The sequence below is a fragment of the Ailuropoda melanoleuca genome, chromosome 8, assembly GCF_002007445.2.
Source record: "Ailuropoda melanoleuca isolate Jingjing chromosome 8, ASM200744v2, whole genome shotgun sequence".
In the NCBI taxonomy this organism is placed as follows: Eukaryota; Metazoa; Chordata; class Mammalia; order Carnivora; family Ursidae; genus Ailuropoda; species Ailuropoda melanoleuca.
This window is the reverse complement of record NC_048225.1, coordinates 28,960,982-28,983,103: the sequence shown is the minus strand read 5'-3', so window position 1 is coordinate 28,983,103 and position 22,122 is coordinate 28,960,982. Positions and strand designations below refer to the sequence as shown.

The 22,122-nt window shown below is 38.8% G+C and overlaps 1 protein-coding gene across 2 annotated transcripts in view; it reads right to left on the bottom strand.

The window, feature by feature from the left end:
* LOC100471178 (beta-galactosidase-1-like protein 3) overlaps positions 1-22,122 on the bottom strand; it is a 52,734-nt gene that overhangs the window by 11,101 nt on the left and 19,511 nt on the right. For both annotated transcript variants that reach the window (XM_034666119.1, XM_034666120.1), the window contains exons 10-18: positions 6,732-6,816; positions 4,847-4,984; positions 4,148-4,228; positions 3,373-3,479; positions 2,197-2,337; positions 1,804-1,875; positions 1,174-1,252; positions 650-737; positions 231-342 (exon numbers count right to left, since the gene is read on the bottom strand). In XM_034666119.1, coding sequence (XP_034522010.1) covers positions 231-342; positions 650-737; positions 1,174-1,252; positions 1,804-1,875; positions 2,197-2,337; positions 3,373-3,479; positions 4,148-4,228; positions 4,847-4,984; positions 6,732-6,816 — 903 coding nt within the window. The remainder of the gene's footprint in view (positions 1-230; positions 343-649; positions 738-1,173; positions 1,253-1,803; positions 1,876-2,196; positions 2,338-3,372; positions 3,480-4,147; positions 4,229-4,846; positions 4,985-6,731; positions 6,817-22,122) is intronic.

Genomic DNA, 22,122 nt, shown 5'->3' with positions numbered 1-22,122 from the left:
TGCTCTATCTTATTACTTCAGGTTTTCCATTGTGTTTTGACTTATTATTTTTTAAATAATGATACATTAGGAAGACTGAGAAATGTTGGAAGTCTTGTTAGAAATGAGGAAAAGAAAAACAAGGAAAATGGGGAAGCATTCCCGCAAGGAACACTATGGCTTTGCTTTAAGACTCTTTTGAAAAGAAAAGGTGGTTGGGACACCAGAACAGATGAGGGCAGCTCACCTACCAGTAGACTCAGGAAGGTGTCCTTGGGTGAAGAGTCAACATTTAAGGTACCAAGGTAGAAGGCAGGGCCCAAATACCGCTTTGGGACAGGCCTCCAGGTGGCAGAGCGGAGCCTGGAGGAAGAGCAGAGCCTTGAAGAAGAGAAAAAACCACTTCCCCACTCTAGTGCCAACACTGACCCTGGATTTCCCCACTAGGGGACTAGGATTCTGATCCAGGGAGATGTATTAGACTAGAAGCATTAAAATCAGGAGTCAGGAGACTTGTTCTGGGGTTCTAGTCCTGACCCCAAAGCACTCTATAATCCTGGGTAAATCATTTCAGTTCTCTGAATCTTAGCTCTTCATCAGCAAAGTGAAGAGTCTGACATCTATGAGACCCCTGATCCCTTCGAGTGTTTAGGCATAAGGAGGAACATACCTTTCAAAGAAGCTCATTGTCATTTCCAGAGAATAGATAGCAAAACCATTCAGAGGAACATCATTGATGGTAACTGATCCAGTTAATCCTGCAGGTGAAGGTAGGAAAAAATACGGACAGAGACTGGACATTCTCCAGTGTCTGGGATAAAGAAATGCAGACTGTATATGCCTGTGACAAGAAATCAGCCAGAAGGGCAAACACTTGTCTGACCTGCTATGACCAAAGTTTCCTGTGGTATGGTTCCATATTACCAAGAAAGCTTCCCACTTAATATCAGAACTTTCTCTGAAATTCCCAATGGGAGACTGGGCCCTGCTCTACAATAGGCCAGGGCCCAATCTAACTGTTCTGCTCTTCTACCCAGGAGACCTGGAGAAGGCAGGACAAGGGAGAGGGAGTCTTCGGTCCTGGGACCCAGGTATCTCACTGCTCAAGGGGATTGTTTTCTCCTCCCAACTGCAACATTGCCTTAATCTTAGGATCCAAGTAACCACAAAGAGAGATTACAGCCTCTTTCCCACCTTTCCGCTGATCTTGAATTTTCCATGAAAAATTGACTCGTCCTCGATTCTCTACCAGGATCCTTAAAAGTTGACATTCCTAAAAAAAAAAAAGAAGAAAAAGGAAGAAGGAAGTTGGCATTCCTGCTTGAGATAGACCAGTTCAAAGAGACTACATGGCCTCACAGAGCTTTTACTCTAGAAGCCATTCTTCTCTCTGAGTCCCAGATGGAAAGACAAGCAAATGGGGGAAAAGGGGGCTCCAGAGCACAGCAGTCCTCTTCTCTCGTGAGGACCCTTTGTGTTCTTGTTCCAAACTCAGTCTTCCCTTTCATCTGCTGGTCTGCCTTAGGAAAGGCAGAGAGACTCAGCTGTGTGCCTTTGATCAGAGACCCAACCAAGGGCTGATGATTGACTCAGGGCCTAATGGGGAAATTCCATTTGCACCGAAGCATGTATGCTGCAGCTCTGCTACAGCTGGGCCTGGGAGATGCAGTGACACTTATAGCCCCAAGCACTTGATCGAACTGCAAGTGAGAAGCAATACCAAAGGGCAGTGGCAGCGAAAGGAGGTAGTCCATCTCAGGACCAGGCTATGCTTGCATTTGAGTCAAAGGTCTAGGGCAGCACCCAGACTCTTGAATCACATACCATGATTTCAGGAATATTCAAATTCTCAGTATGATCATCCAGAAGTCCTATACTTATCTCGTTCAAAAACACCTGCAAAAGAAGAGCCAGCATCAGACTACAGGCCCACCCAAAGGAAGAGGAGAGGCTCTGGATTAGGAAGCAGGTCATTTTGAAGGAAGAGACTAGCCTTGGTGATCACAGATGGCTAGAAGCTGAACAGGAAGGACTTCATAGGCTTAAGCTGTGATAAAGCCAAAAACAAGTCTCTTTGGTTTGACTTTATATTCCCAATGCCTCACAAAGAGTAGGTGTTTGAAAATACCACCTAACAGTAAAAGTGACCAGTGACTACACTCCCCAGTAACAGAGTCAGGTTCTGGTTACCTCCATAGACAGCTTGTTGACACCTACCTGTGCTGTATCTTGAACAATGGCACAGAGAGAACCTCCAGAGCAGATGGAAGTCTCATAAAGCACGAATCCAAAGGACTGGCCATTCCCACCGTTTATAGGGAGGTTCTCCATGTTGACTGGTCTATTAGATATAACTGGCTATGAGAGAGACATGACAGAAACAGGAGCCAGGGTAATGAGAAGTTGGGATCCTTGTCATTTTTTGTTGTACCTCTTAATGGTCCCCAACAGTTCTTCGGATAAGAAATACTAAAACCAGGGGCGCCTGGGTGGCACAGCGGTTGAGCGTCTGCCTTCGGCTCAGGGCGTGATCCTGGCGTTGTGGGATCGAGCCCCACATCAGGCTCCTCCACTATGAGCCTGCTTCTTCCTCTCCCACTCCCCCTGTGTTCCCTCTCTCGCTGGCTGTCTCTGTCTCTGTCAAATAAATAAATAAAATCTTTAAAAAAAAAAATACTAAAACCAGTGCTCTATGATGATTTGCATCATCTCCACTGACCAGGAAACTCAGGGCATAGTAGGAGCATCACAGAGGGAACAATTGCTATAATCATGAGAATTAATGGAGTGAATAAATTTTATTTTAACACAACTGAAGTCAAACAAGAATTATGCACTAATGCAAACAGTTAGCATCTACAATGTGCCAATAACTATATTTATCTAAAACAGTGACAGCAGAGGTAAAACTAATATGAATTCAAGAGTTAACAATTTCAAACAATTTTTACCTTTTTTTCAAAATAGGACAGGTAGTCTAATTTTAAAGGGAGAGTATGGACACATAAAAGTTCAGTGACTTGGTTTATTTGATGGTGAAAAGAGTCAGAAACTCAGTTTTATGGGTTCCTGGCTCTCAGTCTTCCCCTATGGATCATGCAGTCCCACCTAAGAGCATCTACCAGACGGTCATCTGAGCTGGGAAACAGGATCCTCTAATATCCTGTTTTCCCCCACCCCCACTCATTCTTCAAGTTCAAACCCCTTTACAATCTACCCAGAGAAAAAGTTTGTGGTTCTTACCCCATAGTTCTAAATTTGGACAAAATCTAAAAGATTTATTTCCACCCTTCACAATAAAAAGTCCTTGAAGGAATCTCTATTCTGTGGTCTAAAGCCTCTCCCCCATGCCCCAAAAGCCAACCCCCCATTCCAGTGCCAGATAGTACTCACCTCATTTAAGTACTGTAGGGCATCCCACAGTGGCAAGTAAAGGGATGGTTTCACAGAAGGATACTTAGCCTTGGGAGTGAGCTCGGGTAAAGGGGGCAGGGGCATTGCTGAAATGAAAATAAGCCATGGGGCAAGAAGTGCCTGAAATAACTACTGCCTTCTCCAAATTTCCCCATCTCTACCCATGAACTCTCATATCCCAGAAACAACAAGATAAATGGGTCCTATCCTAGGATATGTGTATACTTCTCCAAGAGTGATGAGAAACTGAAATTACTAAATTGGAACAAGTTTTGTATGCTTGTGATAGCTATAGACCTCTATAAAATAATGTTGGTCATATGGACTGAGGGCTGTCAGGGGCAAGAACCCTGACTTGTGCCTTCTGGCAATGCCAGTGCTCATTTTCTAGCACATAGTAGATTATTAACTTTATTTAAATAAATAAAACTAAATAGGATGGCTTTTGCTATTGTATGTGAGGGTACCATGCCATCATACTAAGAGCTCTACAATCAGTAACTTACTTAATCTTCACAGTCATTACAGGAGATGAATATCATTGTCTTCATATTTCAGTGAAGAAACAGGCTTCGGAGGCTTGAAACACTCATGCAAAGCCACTCATCTTTTAAGTGGGAAAACTGGGATTTGAACTTAAGGTTGCCCTTGCCCTTAAGGCTCCAAGCTTCTGCCCATGGGGGAGCCTTCCCTTCCCTCACCCTTCCACCTAATGAGGACAGCCATCCCTCACATTAAAATGATTGCTGAGTACCTAAGACAGATCTAAAGAGTCTTTGAAGCTTGAAGTATTTTTTGGTGTAATCCCCGGCCTCTGTCAGCAGGGCATCATAGTCTGCAAAACACCAGAGTGTTGTCACTGGCCAGCTAATCATCCACAACAGACCCTATTTCAGCATTGCTGGCATGAGATGGGCCAGGGATACCAGGAGATAGAAGACACATCTTCCCCACCTCCTGGACAGTCCATCCCAGGCTGGTGTGTGTGTGTGTGTGTGTGTGGTGGGGAGGGGGGTTATGCCACTCTGGGAACACTTTTCACAACCCTTCCTGGGGATCTGAGGCTGCCAAGACACTGGACTCATCCTTCTGTTTTACTTTCTAATGGATACCCTTTTCTTCCCTCAATCTGGATTCCCCAGGTATGCCTATCAGTGCCCGCACAGCAATCACCATTTGTATTCTGTGTGTCTTAGAAGGTTCCAGCCAAGGGGTCAATATATATGATGAATGCAGCAGGGCTCTAGGTCTGGGGCACCCCATCTACTGCAATAACAGCCTGCTAGGGGCATTCTGAACATCACAGAAGAAAGGAAAATAGATAGGAATATCCTGAATGCTCAGCATAGATTATGTCAAGAATTCAATGATGTTCAGTACATGGTTTTGGAGCCTCCTCTGTAAAGCTCCAGTACCCCTTATGCTGGGAGGTGACCATAGAGCAAGCACTTGCCATAGCTAGTGACAACAGCTCTGTGTATCCCAAAATATGTGGCCCCATTCATGAAACCAAAGTTGGTTCCACCATGGAACATATATACATTGAAGGAGATCTCAGATGTGATAAATTTGGACACAGTTTCCTCAACATCTGTAGAGGAGAAAGACAAGAACACAGGAAAAATTAAAAATTAAGTCAGAAGTCTCTGGTGAAATCTTATTCTCAACCCCACCCCATGATCAACTTAATTGCTTTGTGTTTCTACCTCCACCAAGATTCTAACCAGAAAATAGGCGGAATTGGCCAAAACTATTCCTGGAAACCAAGTCTTGTCAATATGAAAAGCCTTTTTAAAAATTATTTTCCGGGGCGCCTGGGTGGCACAGCGGTTAAGCGTCTGCCTTCGGCTCAGGGCGTGATCCCGGCGTTATGGGATCGAGCCCCACATCAGGCTCCTCCGCTATGAGCCTGCTTCTTCCTCTCCCACTCCCCCTGCTTGTGTTCCCTCTCTCACTGGCTGTCTCTATCTCTGTCGAATAAATAAATAAAATCTTTAAAAAAAATAAAAATAAAAAAAAATTAAAATTATTTTCCCCAGAGTATGGACATAATTTGGCTCCACGTTATATCTATTAAATAATAGCTTAAGAACCCTTATGTTCATTAAATATCTAATGTTCATAAAAATTTTTTGAAATTGTACAAATAATTAGTATAATCTCATTACTCCCTTCTAGGGTAATATATAACCACTGCAATAGTCCACAAGTAGCCGTTCCCAATCTTTAGCCACAGAAACTCTTATTTTTTCACCATGATTTTAGCAGGTATGATCAACTTTCCACTGGCCGTCATAGGGAGTTGGTTAAAGGGAGTCAGATAAGGGATTCAATTCTGGCTGGGCTCCTTACGACTTGCGTTAACTTGGACAGCCTATTTTTCTCTCAGAGCCTCTGCTTCTTTATCTGTTAAGTGAAAGTCCTAATTCCTACTCCCTCATAGAACTGATGAAAGAATATAGGTAAGAAACATAGCATAGTGCCTGACAACTTGTTTGTTGATAGTGGGTTTTGTTTTGCTTTGTTTCAGCCCAAGCAGGCTTTCCTCAGTTACCTGGTATTTTTCATTGGTTTGCTTTACTTCTGGTACAAGTGAGCTTGTTTGCATAATATCGACCACAAAATATCTTTAGTAGCAAAATACTTTTATTAAGTCAACATCTGCCAGGCACTATTCTGAGTCGTTTACCACATTTAATCCTCACAACAACCCTACGAAGTAGGTTACATGGTAATTACTGTTCTCGGTGAGGACACTGAGACTTAGCAGACGAGCAAAGCTGCCTTGACTCATGCAGCTAGTCATGCAGACTGGCAGAGCTGAGACTGAAATCCCTATCTCCTTGGCTGCAGGATCCATGCTTTCAACCATCATTGCATGCTGTTTCCTGACAATGACTACCACTTAACTGACAACGCCATAGCAATGGCCTGTGCATTTACCAGAGATTATTAAGACTTTTAGCAAATGCATCCCCTTCTTCAGAGATGTTGCTTTTCCAAGACCCTTCCATAACCACCTTGCCTTACCTCTTCAGGCCTATTCCTGTTTTTTCCATCACTGCACCTGTTTGTTTGCTTCAAAGAACTGGTCAGATGTGGAACCCTTGATTTACTTCTTAATTATCCGTCAACTCTACTAAATAAAGCTACCTGGGGGTAGGAACCAGGTCATTTTTATTCATCGGTGCACCCTCAAGACTAGCCAAGTCCTTGTACATATAAGTGTTGCATGAATAGTTATGGCTGAATGAGCTAATTAATTAGCAAAGAAATGCGTGAATGATCCATAACTCAAGACCACCTCTACTTGGGGTCAAACATTGCAAAACACTTACCCTCAGCATTATTAACCATGTGTTTACCTCCCCACGTGTCAAACCAGCCGACCCAGTATTCCATGACCATAATGGGCTTATTTCTCTAGAAACAAACCAAATCAAATATCAAGTCTGAGAAAATGTAAAAAGAACATCAGAAAAGATAAGAATTTAAGGAACTCATGCTGTTCACTTTTTCAAAATTCAGTGCTTCGCTCTCTCTCCTTTCCCATCACCCATAGCACCTTTACCATCACTCATAGCTTTGGTTTCTCCACCTCTCCTAAACATTCATGTTCTCCATATGCTTTATACTTTATATGCCTCACTGCTGTATCTGGACAGCACCATCTATTATTCCAACCTTGTCATATGTGAGGCTGGTTTTAAAATAATTGGCTTTGGATAAACCAGGACCTGACAGCAATTCCTGACACAGATACTGAAGCTCACATATACCAAAGACCCACAGCTAATATCATCCCAATGGGGAAAAACTGAGAGCTTTTCCTCTATGGTCAGGAATAAGACAGGGATGTCCATCCTCACCATTACTATTTAACACAGTATTGGAAGTCTTAGCCTCAGCAATCAGACACAAAAAGAAATAAAAGGCATCCAAATCAGCAAGGAAGAAGTCAAACTTTCACTATTTGCAGATGACATGATATTCTATGTAGAAAACCCAAAAGACTCCACCGAAAAATTGTTAGAACTAATACATGAATTCAGCAAAGTCACAGGGTATAAAATCAACATACAGAAATCTGTTGCATTTCTATTTGCCAATAATGAAGCAGCAGAAAAAAATATTAAAGAATAAATCCTATTAATAATTGCACCAAAAGCAATAACATACCTAGGAATAAACCTAACCAAACAGGTAAAAGATCTGTACTCTGAAAACTACAGAACATATGTAAAAGAAATTGAAAAGGACACAAAGAAATGAAAAAACATTCCATGCTCATGGAGTGGAAGAATAAACATTGTTAAAATATCTATACTACCCAAAGCAATCTATATATTCAATGCAATCCTTATCCAAATACCACCAGCATTTTTCACAGAGCTAGAACAAACAATCCTAAGATTTGTATGGAACTACAAATGACCCTGAAGAGCCAAAGTAATCCTGAAAAAGAAAAGTAAAGCAGGAGGCATCACCATGCCAGACTACAAGCTATATTACAAAGCTGTAATCATCAAGACAGTATTGTGCTGGCACAAAAACAGACACATAGATCAATGGAACAGAAGAGAAAACCCAGAAATGGACCCACAACTGCATGGTCAACTAATCTTCGACAAAGCAGGAAAGCATATCCAATGGAAAAAAGATAGTGTCTTCAACAGATGGTATTGGGAAAACTGGACAGCCACATGCAGAAGAATGAAAGTGGAAAACTGTCTTACACCATACACAAAAATAAATTCAAAATAGATGAAAGACCTAGCTGTGAGACAGGAAACCATCAAAATCCTAGAGAACACAGGCCCTCTTTGATCTCGGCTGTAGCAACTTCTTACTAGACATGTTGCCAGAGGCAAGGGAAACAAAAGCAAAAATGAACTATTGGGACATCATCAAGATAAAAATCTTCTGCATAGAAAAGGAAGCAACCAACAAAACTAAAAGGCAGCCTATGGGATGGGAGAAGATATTTTCAAATATCAGATAAAGGGCTAGTATCCAAAATCTATAAAGAACTTATCAAACTCAACACCCAAAAAAGCAAATAATCCAGTTAAGAAATGGGCAGAAGACATGAATAGGCATTTTTCCAAACAAGACATCCAGATGGCCAATAGACACATGAAAAAATGCCCCACATCACTTGTCATCAGGGAAATACAGATCAAAACCACAATGAGGTATCACCTCACACCTCTCAGAATGGCTAAAATTAACAAGAAAGGGAACAACAAGTGTTGGCAAGGATGTGGAGAAAGGGGAACCCTCTTACACTGTTGGTGGGAATGCAAACTGGTGCAGCCACTTTGGAAAACAGTACGAAGGCTCCTCAAAAAGTTAAAAATAGAATTAACCTATGACCCAATATAATTAACCAGAATTGCATTACTAGGTATTTACCCAAAGGATAAAAAAAAAATTACAGATTCGAAGGGGTACATGCACCCTGATATTTCTAGCAGAATGATCAACAATAGCAAAATTATGGAGAGAGCCCAAATGTCCACCAACTGATGAATGGATAAAGAAGGTGTGGTATATATATATATATATATACACACACACAATGGAATACCACTTAGCCATTGAAAAGAATGAAATCTTGCCATTTGCAACAATGCGGATGGAGCTAGAATGTATTATGCTAAGTGAAATAAGTCAGTCAGAGAAAGACAAATGCCATATGATTTCACTCATATGTGGAATTTAAGAAGCAAAACAGATGAACATATGGGAGGGGGGAAAAGAGAGATATAGGGAGGCAAATCATAAGACAATCTTAATGTTAGAGAACAAACCGAGAGTTGATGGAGGGAAGGTGGGTGGGGGATGACCTAAATAGGTGATGGGTATTAAGGAAGGCACTTGTTATGATGAGCACTGGGTATTATATGTAAGTGATGAATCACTAAATTCTAGTCCTGAAACCAATATTACATTATATGTTAACTATAATTTAAATAAAAATTTGAAAAAAGAAAAAAACTGAGGCTCAGAGATCACATTGCTGGTAAGGGCAGAGCTACAACTCAAATCCAGGTCTAAGCCGAACTATCAGCTACTAAATTGTATTACCTATTAAGTATTTCATTAATTTTTCTCCATATCTTTATTTAAATTTTATTCTACCTCATCTGTGTTGTTGATCCATTGTAATTATATTTTTATTTTTTTTATTTCTAACAATTCTTACTTTGTATGTATTTGTTAATAAACAATTTGATATGTAACAATTCATAAATGTTACTATGTCTTTATGGATTCTGCTTTTTATTTATATAAAGCAATTATCATATTAAAATGACTACTGACTATCAAACTCTTACTATGAGCTGAGTACTGTTTGAAGTACTTCACTTACTTTGTTCTGTGTAAGAAACTGTAAGGTACATATTGAGTCTTATTTTACAAATGAAGAAAATGAGGTCAGATAACCCATCCAAGTTCACTCAGCTAGAAGTGCTAGAACTGGGATTTGAACCCAGCCAGACTAGCTCCAGACTCCACACTCTTGACCATCACACCATATTGCATCTGGAATGTAAATGACTTATTCTAGAGGAGAACAAATCAAAGCAATTCCATTTCTCAAAACTTCTGAACTCTTGCCTAAAAACATAGGTAGCTCAGGGCGCCTGGGTGGCAAAGCGGTTAAGCGTCTGCCTTCAGCTCAGGGCGTGATCCCGGCATTGTGGGATCGAGCCCCATATCAGGCTCCTCGGCTATGAGCCTGCTTCTTCCTCTCCCACACCCCCTGCTTGTGTTCCCTCTCTCGCTGGCTGTCTCTATCTCTGTCGAATAAACAAATAAAATCTATAAAAAAAAGAAAAAAGAAAAAAAAACGTAGGCAGCTCTTTTAAAAATCATATTATTGGTGATACTTGCTGATACCTGCATTACACTTCTAGCCTAACATTTTCAATGCTGCCGAATAATGCAGGTTCTTTTTTAATAAGTTGACATCTTCTCCACAGCAGGAGGGGCAGTTACTGTCCCATGTACGTTACAATGGAAAATTATGGTGGGTTTCTCTTGGGGAATATGTCAGGCATTCATATTGTGCATTCTCAGTTTTACTCCTGAAGTCCTCCAGCATCCTGCCATGATAAAGAATGGTCATACTGTAAGCCTGAAGACCTGCCCTCCAAGGCCTTTTCTTAGCTGATCCTTGGAGTTGAGTACAATGTTTTCTGGATCTTATGTGTTCTTCTATCTTGGCTTAATCCCTTATTTCTCCATTCTCCAAACATTTCCATAAAAAAGGTGAATAGAGGGGCGCCTGGGTGGCACAGCGGTTAAGCGTCTGCCTTCGGCTCAGGGCGTGATCCCAGCATTCTGGGATCGAGCCCCACATCAGGCTCCTCTGCTATGAGCCTGCTTCTTCCTCTCCCACTCCCCCTGCTTGTGTTCCCTCTCTCACTGGCTGTCTCTATCTCTGTTGAATAAATAAAGAAAATCTTTAAAAAAAAAAAAAAGGTGAATAGAAAATAAGTAACCTGAGCCCTTAAATATCTTTATTCTGCAATCTAGTTTCTACATATTTAGACTGAGTATAAAATTCTAAGTTGAAATTCATTTATCCTCAGAATTTTAAAAGTCTATTTCATTGTTTTATATCATCCAATGCAATACTTTAAAATCCTTATTCTCATCTGATTCTCATTGCTTGGTATATAGTAAGCCTATGGTTTTTCTCTCGGAATAATGTTAATTTTAAAATGTGGGTGGGTTTTTTTAATCATTTATTGTGTTGACCTTTTGAGGGGCATTTTAGAGATACATATCCTTCAGTTAAAGGAAGTTTTCTTACATTAGTTATTTGTAATTTCCTTTTCTCTGTGTTCTTTGTCCTCTTTTCATGACTACTATTATTAAGGTGTTGGGCCTTCTAAATTGATCTTATGAGACATTTATGTTGTCTCATATTTTATATCCTGTTGACTTGTACTATTTCTAGGAAATTTCCTCAACTTTACCTCCAATTCATATTTAACTTTTAATTTAAATATTAGATTTTAATTTCAAAGATTTCTTTTGGTTCTCTGAGTATCCATTTTTCTTAATATCTTACTCTTATCTCATGCATAAATAATCTTATATATATCTTTATGCATATTAATAAGCATTTTTGATATTATATTGTTTCCTGAATTACCTGTATATTCCCTGGCTTCCATTTTCTTCTTTATTGATAGTTATTATTTTTCATTGGAAATTTTTATTAAATAAATACCATTTGTATTAAAGGGGACTGATTTCTGGTATTAAAGTGGTACTGTGCTATTGTGCAGTTGACATTCTCCTCTTGGAAATTCTCCAAATCATAATGAAGAATGAGAAATGGAAACACAAACAACATCTTCCATGAATCTAGTTGACATACGAAACTTCAAAACATAAATTAAAAAGAAAGAGTGCTAAAGCCCTGAAATTCTATCAGGTGTTGAACAAATGTAGAAAGAAAACGCTTTTTGTTGAAGACTTTAGGAAAGAGTACCAGCACAAATTTCTTCCAAGTAAAAAGCATACCCTATAGTATATCAACAATTTCTTATTTGTAATTACAGAATGGGGTTCACAAGCTGGTAAAAAGAGTACGTTTTGCATAATACAATGTATCAGAAGCTTGAAAGAAAAGAATTACTGCAGAATCACAAATAAAAAATAATAGTGGAAAGAAGTCTGCTTGTGAAGTATCTGACATCAGTCTTAAAATTTCAACTGCCTCCCTGGGAGAGTTAGGAATGGGAAAAGGGAGGTAGGTAAAGAAAAGAACTCATCCCTGAATACAACAATGTGCCATTAAGATATATTGTTACCCTGAAATGCAGTCAAATACTTAAAGACTTACAGGAATTTCTCTTAAGTACTTGAGCCAATAAGAGCTCATCTAATCAAGGAAGAGTATTAGTAAAAAAGGAATAAGAACAGAATCTATTTTTTAAATTTAAAAAAAGAGAAATAAAAAAATAATAAAGAGAAGAAACACTAAAAACTTGCAACGGAACAGGGCAAAATTGTGACCCAAAAATATTGGTGTGAAGTTAAAAACCTCAATGAAACAATTACCTCTATAAATTGAAGCACTAGACAAAACTAAAAGTACTCAAAGAGCACAGGATAAGAAAACATGAGGAGCTAAAATATAACCTTGTAGACAAAACAAAACAAAAAAAGGAGATAAAATAGAAAATATTAAGTCAAAATTGGAAGCAGCTAAAAAGGAAATAAACACTGTGAGGGACATAAAAAGTAGTGAAAAGTAAACAAAATTAAATGGAAATGAACATAAAGTAGAAAGGATTAGAGAGAAATGGACAAAGGACAGGTGAAAGACAGATGAAGAATTTGGAACTATATAAAACTTGTGTCCCTGAACAGAATAAACCAAATAATGAATCAAGAAACATACTAAAAGATATAATAGAAGACTTTCAATCTCAATAATGATAATGTATGTTATTTGGACCCACCTTCTCATTCAGGACAAAAAAGATGTTGGATACTTAAAAAAAAAAAAAAGATGTTGGATAAAACGGATGATCTTAGATATAGCTCAAAAGAGAATCAGTACATATTAGAATGTGATGATCAGGAAAAAAAAAGTATCCAAAAGGCAACATAAGAAGAAAAAATACACCAACTAATACAGATATAAAGCACACATGAGGTCTAACATAACTGTAGTTGAAATCTCAGAATGAAAGGAGTGAGACAATAGGCAGGAGCAATATTTGAAGAGATACTAGCTGAGAATACACAGGTCCAAGAAGTTCAACAAATTGGAAAAAATAATGAATAAATATATTCACACATAAACAAATTACAGTCAAAGTAAAAAAAACACCAAAGACAAGGACAAAATTCTTTTTAGGATTTATTTATTTATTTTAGAGACAGAGAGCACGTGTGCACAAATGGGGGTAGGGGCCAAGGGAGAGGGAGAGAAATGAGCAAGCAGATTCCCTGCTGAACAAAGAGCCCAACGTCATGAGGCTTGATCTCAGAACCCTGAGATTATGACCTGGGCCAAAACCAAGAATTGGAGGCTCAACGAACTGAGCCACCCAGGTGCTCAAAAGACAAAATTCTTTCTAGCAGACAAGAGAGTAAAAATCACCTTCAGAGGAGTTAGCCTGACAGAGGACTTCTTAAATGCAATAATAAATTCAACAGATTATATGCTGAAAGATCGGGGGGGGGAGAGGGAGAGGGAGAAGCAGACTCCCCACTGAGTGGGGACCCCAATGCAGGGCTTGATCCCAGACCCTGAGATCATGACCTGAACCAAAGTGAGACACTTAACCAACTGAGCCACCCAGGTGCCCCTAAAGAAATTTCTAGAGGATAAACTTCAATCTGAAGAAAAATAATCCTAAATAGAATATCTGAGATATAAGAAATAAATAGCAAAATATGATAAATACTGTCCACTGACAGATGAATGGATAAAGATGTGGTGTACATATATACAGTGGAATACTACTGAGCCATCAGGAAGGATGAATACTTACCATTTACATCAACGTGGATGGAACTGGAGGGTATTATGCTGAGTGAATTAAGTCAATCAGAGAAAGACAATTATATGATTTCACTCATATGTGGAATATAAGAAACAGCAGCGAGGATCATAGGTGAAGGGAGGAAAAACTGAATGGGAAGTCATCAGAGAGGGAGAAAAACCATGAGAGACTCTTAACTATAGGAAACAAACTGAGGGTTGCCGGAGGGATCGTGGGTGGGGGCCTGGGGGAACTGGGTGATGGGCATTAAGGAGGACACATGATATGATTTACATGCAACTGATGAATTATTAAACACTACCTCTGAAACTAATGATGCACTATATGTTAGCTAATTGAATTTAAATAAATTAAATTTTTTAAAGTTACAGTAAAATTAAAAGTAAAATGATGACACAAAAATGATATACTATTTATATATTAAACAAAGAAATCTGGTATGGCAATATCAACAATAGTCGAAACATACCTTAAGACAAAAAGTAATGTTACACAAGATAAAAAGGAATAAATTTTGACATCAAAAACACAAAATGTGGGGGAGGGTAGTAAAAATGTAATATTAGAATGTGTTTGAACTAAGTTGTTACCAACTTAAAATAGACTGTTATAAATTTAAGTTGTTCTATGCAATCCTCATGGTAATCAAAAAGCAAAATGTATAGTAGGTATATGAAAGATAAAGAGAAGGGAATCTGAGCATACCTTTAGAGAAAATCGTCAAGTCACAAAAGAAGGGACCAAAAAAAGAATAAAGAAACAAGGGAATTATAAAACAGTCAGAAAACAATGAACAAAATGGTAATAAGTGCATAACTATCAATAATTACTTTAAAAGTAAATGGAGGGGTGCTTGGGTGGCTCAGTCAGTTAAGCATCTGCCTTCAGCTCAGGTCATGATCCCAGGCTCCTGGGACCAAGTCCCAAGTCAGGCTCCCTGCTCAGTGGGAAGCCTGCTTCTCTCTCTGCCTGCTGCTTCCTGTACTCATGCTCTCTTTCTCTCTCTGAAAACTAAATAAATAAAATCTAAAAAAAAATTTTTTAAATAACATAAATAAAAGTAAATGGACTAAATTTTCCAGTCAAAAGACATAGAGTAGTGGGATGGGTAAAAAAAATAAGACCCATCTATATGCTGCCTACGAAAGACTTACTACACATGTAAGGACATACATAGATTGAAAGCAAGAGATGGAAAAGATATTCCATGCAAATGGAAACCAAAAGAAAACTGGGATACCTATACTCACATCACACAAAATGGACTTTAAGACAAACACTGTAATAAGAGACAAAGAAGGTCATTATATTGGGGATCAATATAAAGAGGTCAATCCAACAAGAGGATAAAACATTTGTAAATATTTATTTAATAAGTCTTAATAACTATAAGAAGATTGAAATCATATCAAGCTCTCTTCCAACTATAATAGTATAAAACTGGAAATAAATTACAAGAAAAATGGATGGGCGCCTGGGTGGCTCAGTCATTAAGCATCTGCCTTCAGCTCAGGGCGTGATCCCGGAGTCCTGGAATCGAGCCCCACATCAGGCTCCTCCGCTGGGAGCCTGCTTCTTCCTCTCCTACTCCCCCTGCTTGCGTTCCCTCTCTCACTGGCTGTCTCTCTCTGTGTCAAATCAATAAATAAAATCTAAAAAAAACTAACAAACAAGAAAACTGGAAAGTTCAAAAGCATATAAAGATTAAACATGCCACTGAACAATCAATGGGTCAAAAAAGAAATCAAAAGAGAAATCAATAAATCTTGAGGCAAATGAAAATTGAACTACATATCAAAATTTAAGGGATGCAGCAAAAGCTGTCCTAAAAGATAAGTTTGTGTGATAAATGCCTACATTAAAAAGCAAGAAAGATCTCAAATAAACAACCTAATTTCATACCACAAGGAAATAAAAAAAGGAACAAATTAAGCCGAAAGTTAATAGAAGAAAGGAAATAATAAAGATCAGAGTAGAAATAAATGAGAGACTAAAAGCTCAACAGAAAAGATCAATGAAACTAAGAGCTGGTTTTTTTGAAAAGATAAAATAAACAAACAATTGGCTAAACTTACCAAGAAAAAGATAGCGGATTGACATAAATAAAATCAGAAATGAAAAAGGACATGTTACAATTGATACCACATCAATATAAGGAAAATAAGAGACTGCAATGAACAATTATATGCTAAAAAATTGGACAACCAAGATGAAATACATAAATTTCTAGAAATATACAACCTGCCAAGACTGAATCATGAAATATAGAGAATCAAAAACCTCCCAATAAACAAAGGTCCAGGACCAGATGGATTAACTGATGAATTCTGCCAAACATTTAAAGAAGAACTAATGCCAATCCTTTCCAAACTCTTCCAAAAAGTAGAAGGAGGGAGTATTTCTAACCTCATTTTCCAAACCCAGCATTACCCTGATACCAAAACCAGACCAAGCATACTGCAAGACTAGAAAATATCAAGCCAATATACTTGATGAACATATATGCAAAAATCTTCAATAAAATATTAGCAAACTGAGTTCAACAACACATTAAAAAAATCATTCACCATGAACAAGTGGGATTTATCCCTGCTATGCAATAATGTTTTAACATTCACAAATCAAACAATGTAGAACAGAACTGAGAGCCCAGAAATAAACCCACACATATATGGTCAATTAATTTACAACAAAGGAGCCAAGAATATAAAATGGGGAAAGGATAGTCTCTTCAACAAATGGTGTTAGGAAAACAGGGACAGCCACATGTGAAACAATGAAACTGAACCCTTATCTTATACCTTACATAAAGATTAACTCAAAATAAATTAAATACTTGAATGTAAGACCTGAAACCATAGAATCCCTAAAAGAAAACATAGGCAGCAATCTCCTTCATGTTGGTTTTGGCAATGGTTTTTGGATCTGACATCAAAAGCAAAGGCAACAATCACACAAAAAAACACTGAGATGACATCAAACTAAAGAGCTTCTGTTCAGCAAAGGAAACCATCAACAAAATGAAATGGCAATCTACTGAATGTGAGAAAATATTTGCAAATCATATATCTGATAACCAGTTAATATCCAAAATACATAAAGAACTCATACAACTCAATTGCAAAAAACAAGTAACCTGATTTAAAAATGGGCAGAAGATCTGAATAGACATTCTTCAAAGAAGAAATATGGAGAGCCAACAAGTACATGAAAAGATGCTCAACATCACTAATAATTCAGGAAAATGTGAATCAAAACCACAATGATCTATCATCTCACACCTGTAAGAATGGCTCTTATCAAAAAGACAAGAAAAAACAAGTGTTGGTGAGGATGTAGAGAAAAAGGAACCCACTGTTAGTGGGAATGTAAATCTGTGGAACCACTATGGAAAACAGTACAGAGGTTCCTCAAAACATTAACAATAGAAATAAAATATGATCCAGTAATTCCACCTCTGGATAGTTATCTGAAAAAAAATCAAAGCACTAACTAAAAAAGATAAAACACCCCCATGTTCATTACAGCATTATACAATAGCCGATGTATAAAAACCAAGTAAGTGTCCATTGATGGACGAATGGGTAAAGATGTGATACTTATGAGAAATTAAATATTTCAGCCATAAAGAAGAATGAAATCTTGCCATTTGTGACAACATGGGTAGGCCTGAGGACATTATAAAAAGTGAAATAAATCAGACAGAGAAAGACAAATATCATGTGATCTCACTTATATGTGGAATCATAAAAAAAAAAAAGTTAAAAACCAACAACAAAAACCAAAGCTCAAAGAAACAGAGAACAGATGGCTGGTTGCCAGATGGAGGGAAGGAGGGAAGAAGGGAAGATGGGGTGGTTGGGTGAAATAGGTAAAGGGGGTCAAAAGATACACACTTCTAGTTATAAAACAAATAAGTCATGGGGATGTAATGCACAGAATGGTGACTATAGTTAATAATACTGTATTTATATTTGAGCATTGCTGAGAGTAGATCTTAAAAGTTCTCATCACAAGGGCACCTGGGTGGCTCAGTCGGTTGGTTGAGCATCTGCCTTCAGCTCAGGCCATGATCCCAGGCTCCTGGGATCAAGTACCGCATTGGGCTCCTTGCTCAGTGGGCAGCCTGCTTCTCCCTCTCCCTCTACCTGTCGCTCCCCCTTCTTGTGCTTTCTCTCTCTCTCTCTCTGTCAAATAAATAAAATCTTAAAAAAAAAAACCTTTTTTTTAAAGTTCTCATCACAAGAAAAAAATTGTTATTAAGTGTGGTGATGGATGTTAACTAGACTTATTGTAGTGATTACTCCACAATATATACAAATATCAAATCATTATGTTATATACCTGAAACTAATATAATGCTATATGTCAATTGTACCTCAATAAAAAAAAGAAACCATAAAGGAAAAAAAAAACCTTAGAAAAAAAGAAGTGGAGAATAAACTACTGAACACCCCTATATGAGTGAATCCTAAATGGATACAAATGATAGTTTTATACTGAGTGTGGGTTATTCTCTTATCTTCATTTATTTCTCAGTGCCTTTTTAAAGATGTGGGAAAGAACACATAGGAAAACATATTGGGCTAGAATGGATGTGGTGGGTCTTACATCTTTATGCAGATTTTACCTCCACAAATCCCACCACATGTTCTGTGGGAAGACTGGGGAGAATCCTCAGTAACCTTCTGTTACAGGTAAATTGGGTACCTCCCCCCAAAAAATTCATATATTGAGGTCCCAACTCCCAGGACCTCAGAATGTGACTGTATTTGGCAAAAGGGCCTCCAGAATGAGTGGTGTCCTTATAAAAAGAGGAAATTTGAATAAAGACAAGCATAGAGAGAAGACCATGTGAAGACACAAGGAGGAGAAGATGGCTATCTACAGGCCAAGAAAAGAATCTCAGATAAAAACAACCCTGATGACACCTCAATCTTGGATGTCTAAGCCTCTAAAACTGTGAGAAGATAAATGCCTGTTGTTTAAGTACCCAGTCCATGGTGTTCTGTTATGGCAGTCCAAGGAAACTAATACAGATTTTGATACCAAGAAATGGGGTACTGGGGTGATTTGTTATTAGTCAACAAATACCTAAAGATGTGGAAGTGGCTTTGGAACTAGGTAATGGGGAGAGGCTGGATGAACCCTGAAGTGCTTGCTAAAAATAAGCCTAGATTTCCTTGAAGGGACTGTTAATAGAAATATGGGATTAAAGGTAATTCTAGTGAGAGCTCAGAAAAAGAAGAGAAGAGCTGGAGAGAGAGCTTGTATCATCTTAGAGAACACAAATGTCACCATAAACAGATTGCTGTTAGAAATATGAACGTTAAAGATGCTTCTGATGAGATCTCAGGTGGAAATTAGTAAATGTTATCAGAAACTGTAAGGGGAAGTTGATCCTTATTATAAAATGGCAAAGAACTTGGATGAATTGAGTTCTAGTATTTTGTGGAAAACAGAACTTGCAACTGATGGACCCCAACATTTAGATGAGGAGATTCCTAAGAAAATGTTGATGGCATGGTCTGGTTTCTCCTTGTCCCCTATAGTGAAATATAAGAGGAAAAAGATAAATTGAAGAAGGAATTGTTAAGCAAAAAGGAACCCGAACTTGAAGATTTGTAAAATTCTCAGCCTACCTATATTGTAAAACTTGAGAAAGTGCGATTAGAGAACATTGAAGATGTGGCTGGACAATCATTTGCTACAGAGGTTGTTGGTGAGTGACTTATGGATCCATTCAACCACCTCAACAGAAGCCAGGAATAGGGGTGGGGCTATCTAGGTAAGATCCAAGGAGGACCCTCTTGTCTAATGGCTTGGGCTCCCATAAATTGTATGGGAGGCCAACAGGTTCTTAAAAATTTTATACTAGCAGAAATGCTACTGACTTGGACAGAAGGCAACAGAGCTGAGGCAAAATGAAGGAAAGCTGTTGGACTTCTGGGATTCTACAGGATAAGCCAACAGAGCTATCAGGCTGCAAATATACATGATCCTTCAAGAAAAAAGAGGAATGACACCGAAGGTGGTTGAGAGGTCAGCAGGCTACCATTACTACTGTGGGCACAAAGGCCCAGTGGACAGGGCTGTGTTGTCTTTTTCTAGGTTCCAGAGGAGTCAGAGCCAATGGCCAGGTCTGAGGGCATGGGGCTGTCACCCTGGTGGGCCTGAAAGGGAAGCCTGCCCTGGTAGACATAGAGAACAGAGAATTATTATTAAGACTTAGAGCCTAATTATTATTCTGAGGCCTTAAATATAATGGAATTTGCCCTACAAGGTTTTGGACTTGCTTGCCATCCATGACCCCTTTATTCTTTCCAATTTCTCCCTTTTTGAATGAGATTGTTTTTCCTGTGCCTATCCTACATTGTATTTTGGAAGCAGATAACTTGTTGCCTGGTTTCACAGGTTCATACCTAGAGAAGCATTTTGCCTAGGATGAATCGTACCTAGAGTCTCATCTCTACCTGTATTAAATGAGATTTAGATGGGATTTTGGGCTCAGAGTTGATGCTGGAATTAAAAAAAAATAAGTTGGACTTTGAGGCTGCAAGCATGGGGTTAATATATTTTGCATGAAAGAAAGACCTAAATTTGGGTGAGGGTGGTTAGTTATGGGCTGAATTGTGCCCCCCACATATACCCTTAACTCCTAATGCCCAGTATCTCGGAATATGATTATATTTGGGAAAAGAGTATTTAAACAGTTCATTAAGGTTAAATGAGATTATTAGGGTGGACTCTAATCCAATATGACTAGTACCCTTATAAGAAGAGATTAGGATACAGACACACACAGAGGGAAAACCTTGTGAAGATGCCCAGAGAAGTCAGCCATCTACAGGCCAAGGAGAGAAGCCGCAGAAGTAACAAACCCTTTTGACACCTTGATCTCAGATTCTAGCCCCCAGAACTGTGAGAAAATAAATACTGTTTAAGCCAACAAGCCTGAGGTACTTTGGCTTCCTTCTGGACACTGGCTGGGGAAGGGAAGCAGCAGCCCCTGCCAAATCTCCCATACCCTTCTCTTCTAGGGAACAGAAGACTCGATCTGCAGAGACAGGAACAACAAAAGCTGTCACCTTAAGGCACGGGTAAAAACCTACTGCTTCTGAGAAACAGAGCAGGGAAAAACCAATAAAACAAAACACTGCCCTTGGGAGAGGGCAAGAACCTGTGCTGGGCCTGGAAATACAGCTAGGGAAGAAAGGGGAGCCCTTGAAAAGGCCATACACCCCTCAGACCCAGGCACACAGTGCTTGCCTAAGACTGAGGCTTCATTGTAACATCAGAGAATCCATTTCCTCCCTCACCATCAGGCTAACCAGTATAGAGTATAAATGACATATAGTATAGCAGGGAGAGCTGGGAAAGACAGACTCTCTTGGGATGCAATGCAAAGGGAAGAATGAAAGCCAAGGGGAGTCCAGACATTGAGAAAACACCTCTGATAAACTAGCCCTTGCACTAGACACGAGATGTTCTAGAGGAATTTGAAGCCTATGGTTCAAGGAGGATAACCTTAGCAACAAGAAACCTCAAGTTCAGCCCAACTCCTGACTAGATTAACCAAAACCCCCACATGAAAAGGCTAGCAGAGGGGCACGTGGGTGCCACAGAGGTTAAGCGTCTGCCTTCGGCTCAGGGCGTGATCCCGGTGTTATGGGATCGAGCCCCACATCAGGCTCCTCCACTATGAGTCTGCTTCTTCCTCTCCCCACTCCCCCTGCTTGTGTTCCCTCTCTCGCTGGTTGTCTCTATCTCTGTCAAATAAATAAATAAAATCTTTAAAAAAAAGAAAAAAGAAAAAAGAAAAGGCTAGCAGAAAGAAAAGCATGCTTATTTCCTATGTCCCACACAAGATGTTCAGTTTTCTTAAAAACAAAAAACAAAAAACAAAACAAAACTATGAGCCCTACAAAATGGCGAGAAAAAAAACCACATTTTGAAGAGCTAAAGCAATAATCAAGAACAGTCTCAGATAAGACAGTTGTAATTAAAATACAGCATCCAAGCAGTGTAAGACAATATCAAACGATCTTATGTACATGTAATTGGACCTGCAGAAGAAAAGAGAGAGAACAGAGGAACTATATGAATAAGCAATGAATGAATAAGCACCAAACCACAGATCCAATCTATGAGAATAACAAGCAGGATAAACTCTTAAGAAACAAACCAT